This window comes from Chenopodium quinoa, unplaced genomic scaffold (assembly GCF_001683475.1).
Source record: "Chenopodium quinoa cultivar QQ74 unplaced genomic scaffold, ASM168347v1, whole genome shotgun sequence".
NCBI classification, from domain to species: Eukaryota; Viridiplantae; Streptophyta; class Magnoliopsida; order Caryophyllales; family Amaranthaceae; genus Chenopodium; species Chenopodium quinoa.
This window is the reverse complement of record NW_018742566.1, coordinates 46,112-49,095: the sequence shown is the minus strand read 5'-3', so window position 1 is coordinate 49,095 and position 2,984 is coordinate 46,112. Positions and strand designations below refer to the sequence as shown.

The following is a 2,984-nucleotide window of genomic DNA, read 5'->3' as shown; positions in this document are numbered from 1 at the left end:
TCGACATTTATGCTGGTTATAGTGTTATGATTACTATGAGACAGAGGGAGTATTCCGTTGCTTTATAATCAATGAATAAAAATGGTTGATGTTCATATAGTAAGACTGAATTATGTGAAATATTGTCAAATTTGCTTACAACGGTTGTCATTGAAATTTTGTGCTTCATTTGTGTGTTTGTCTATCTATTCGTAATTAAAGATCTGAATGATAATACCTTGAGAGGTTTAAAATGATCGGCATGTATTGTTGAATTTGTTGAGCGTATACTTAGGGCCTGTTCACTTTCGTTGAAATTCAGTTTAGCTCAGTTCAGCTCAGCTCTTAATTTCCTTTTCTTATAAAATATTCAGTTCAGCGGAGTTCAGTCAATGAGAACAGACCCTTACATGTTAAATTATTATTCTTTGTTTATTTATTGGTAATTAAATATATAGTGGTTGAAATTTTTCACCTAGTTCACTTTAGACTTCTATTACTAATTTATGCATTAAATAAATAAATGAACACTCTTAGTGGATATATGTTAGAATTGTCAAAATTGTTACCAGTGTGTAGGCGTGGGTATATTGCATTGTACAACCGTTTTGCAAAAAGACCTTATTATACAAATATTAAGAACATACAATTGCAGCGAAAAGGCGAGCATATTTTTAAAGTAAAAAGAACATATTTGTACCAAAAATGAGTGAAAAGAACATATGTTCATGTTGTTTGATTGTCAGTGTAATGTATTTTTATTTCTGATATAATGTTTAATACTTACTGTGATATGTTCTTTGAATTTGATATATAAATAATGTTTATTACATAATAATTTTTTTATTTTTTTTTATTAATATTACATATGTTCTTAAGATATAAAAAAGAAAAAAAATTCGTTAGATAGTGGTGAAATCAATTTTTTTTGAATTTACAAATCCAACTATAACTTATAAAAAAAGTTCAGTGTCTGGACAAATGTACAAATCCAACTATAACTTATAAAAAAATTGAGGAGTATAGTATAATAAAATGATTTTGTTCAGTTGTTTTTTTTTAAACGTTATGTAAAAGTTTAAGATTTATACAAAGTATGCTATCAAAATAATTTTTTCTATTTTTAATTTAAATAAATTTTAAGTTGGAGGAAAAAAATTGATAATATTATACTCGTAATAATCTTGGATAATGATATGTTTCAATACTTAAATTTTAATCTATGTTAGTATATTTGTAACTAAAACATTCCTAATATATGAAATATATGTTAAAAAAATAATTGAGTATGATTGAATTAAATGCGTTGTCAAAATAAAAGTAAGTATTATTGTAGGTTATAAAATGGATGTCATTCAAATTTGGCAAAAGGAAAAAAAAAAAAAAAAGAAAGGAAAAAAAGGCGGGAAATTTTTTAATGACATCGTGACAAATGTCACTTTAAATTCGCTTTTAGTATAGGTTAATTGATAAATACGTGTCTGGCGGGCTGAGCTGGCCACGTGCCGGCGTGCCAACCTACGGGCCAACGACCGTGCCGCCCGTTGCCTGTGCCAATTTTTCATGTCCACGTGGCCATCAATTTGATTGTAAAAGGTAATGAACTTAAAATTCAATCCTTAAAAACCGTACAGAAACACACTTTGTATTTTTGTAAGGTTCTAATAGACAAAAACACACCGAAAACTCGAAAAGCGTTGAGATAGTTATCCACGTGTAGGTAATTGATCCCTTATATGTACACGCTATCAATCCATCTGATTAAACACTAACCAATAACAGCCTATTTTTTGTACCTATAAATATTATGGAGTAACGCAAATACAAAGCCTAAGACTAAGATGGGGAGGGAGCAGAAGAATACTCAGAATAATTAAGATATAAGAGGATGTCCAGTGAAGCTCAGCCACCGGAGATGGAAGCTCTGGCAACTAATTCAAAGCCTGAGACTAAGATGGGGAGGAAGCTGAAGAATACGCGTCCTTGTCATCCTCCTTACTTTAAGGTACTTTTTTTATGTGATTAATTTTGTTTGAATTACAATTGGTGTATGCCAAGTACTAATTGATATATGTAATGTTGCAGATGATAAAGGAAGCAATCGTTGGTCTGAATGAAAAGGGAGGATCGAGCCCCTACGCCATCGCCAAATACATGGAGCAGAAACACAAGGCACTGCTCCCTTCAAACTTCAGGAAAATTGTGGGTTTTCAGCTTAAGAAATCTGTTTCCAAGGGCAATTTGATTAAAATCAAAGCCTCCTACAAGCTTTCTCAGGCCCTCAAAAAGACCAAGGCTGCAAGAGCTAACGCAGCCAAATCAAAGCCTCCTACTACTTCTACTACTGCTACGACGACTACTACTACTAAGAGGTGGAGGAGGAAGCCTAAGTCTAGAGCCGTGAGCAAGATTGATAACCCCCCCAAGTCTACTCCTACATCTAATTCTACTCCTACTCTTACTGTTAGGAGGAGTAAGAGGTCGCCCAAACCCAAGCTGCTTAAATCGATAAAGTCTCTCAAGCCCAACAAGGCTTAGTCTCTTCACTTTAATGTTATATGCTGCAGGAGTTGTACATAGTTCTAATCTCTGTAGTCAGTGCTGATGATATGGAGACCTTATGTAATTATTCAAATAAATAACTTCAATTTCGTCGTCTATTTTGCTTCTTCTGTATGTGTTAACTTTATCTATGATTTTTTTTGTATGCTCCATATATTTGGATCAATTGCCTCCTTGTTAATCGCCCCATTTTAATTAATATTTACAAGATTTGCCTCTCTTTGCTGACTAGTTTGATTAATTGATTATATTATCAAGTTGTAAAAGTTGGTAAAAGTTATTTCCTTCGTTTTACAATGATGGTACTATGTTAAAATTCCTCGAATTGAATTCAAAATGGGAACCAAAATCGGAATCTGTTGAACAGTTTCCCGGAAATTGGGAACCGGAATTGTTGCTTTCGTGACTGGGCAACGAAGTTCTACTAGTGAATTTGTGTACTT

At 32.6% G+C, this 2,984-nt stretch overlaps 1 protein-coding gene across 1 annotated transcript; it reads left to right on the top strand.

The window, feature by feature from the left end:
• Nucleotides 1-1,261: 1,261 nt before the first annotated feature.
• LOC110720650 (histone H1-like) lies at nucleotides 1,262-2,693 on the top strand. The gene is made up of 2 exons (XM_021899704.1): nucleotides 1,262-1,984; nucleotides 2,065-2,693. The coding sequence occupies exons 1-2, from the start codon at nucleotides 1,868-1,870 to the stop codon at nucleotides 2,515-2,517; spliced, it is 570 nt and encodes a 189-aa protein (XP_021755396.1). The 5' UTR covers nucleotides 1,262-1,867; the 3' UTR covers nucleotides 2,518-2,693.
• The last annotated feature ends 291 nt before the right edge of the window (nucleotides 2,694-2,984 follow it).

Excerpts from the sequence above, each read along its gene's own strand:
- LOC110720650 (XM_021899704.1), top strand. The coding sequence starts at position 1,868 with ATGTCCAGTGAAGCTCAGCCACCGGAGATGGAAGCTCTGGCAACTAAT. Across the intron at positions 1,985-2,064 it reads GTCATCCTCCTTACTTTAAG|ATGATAAAGGAAGCAATCGT; the intron begins GTACTTTTTTTA and ends GTAATGTTGCAG.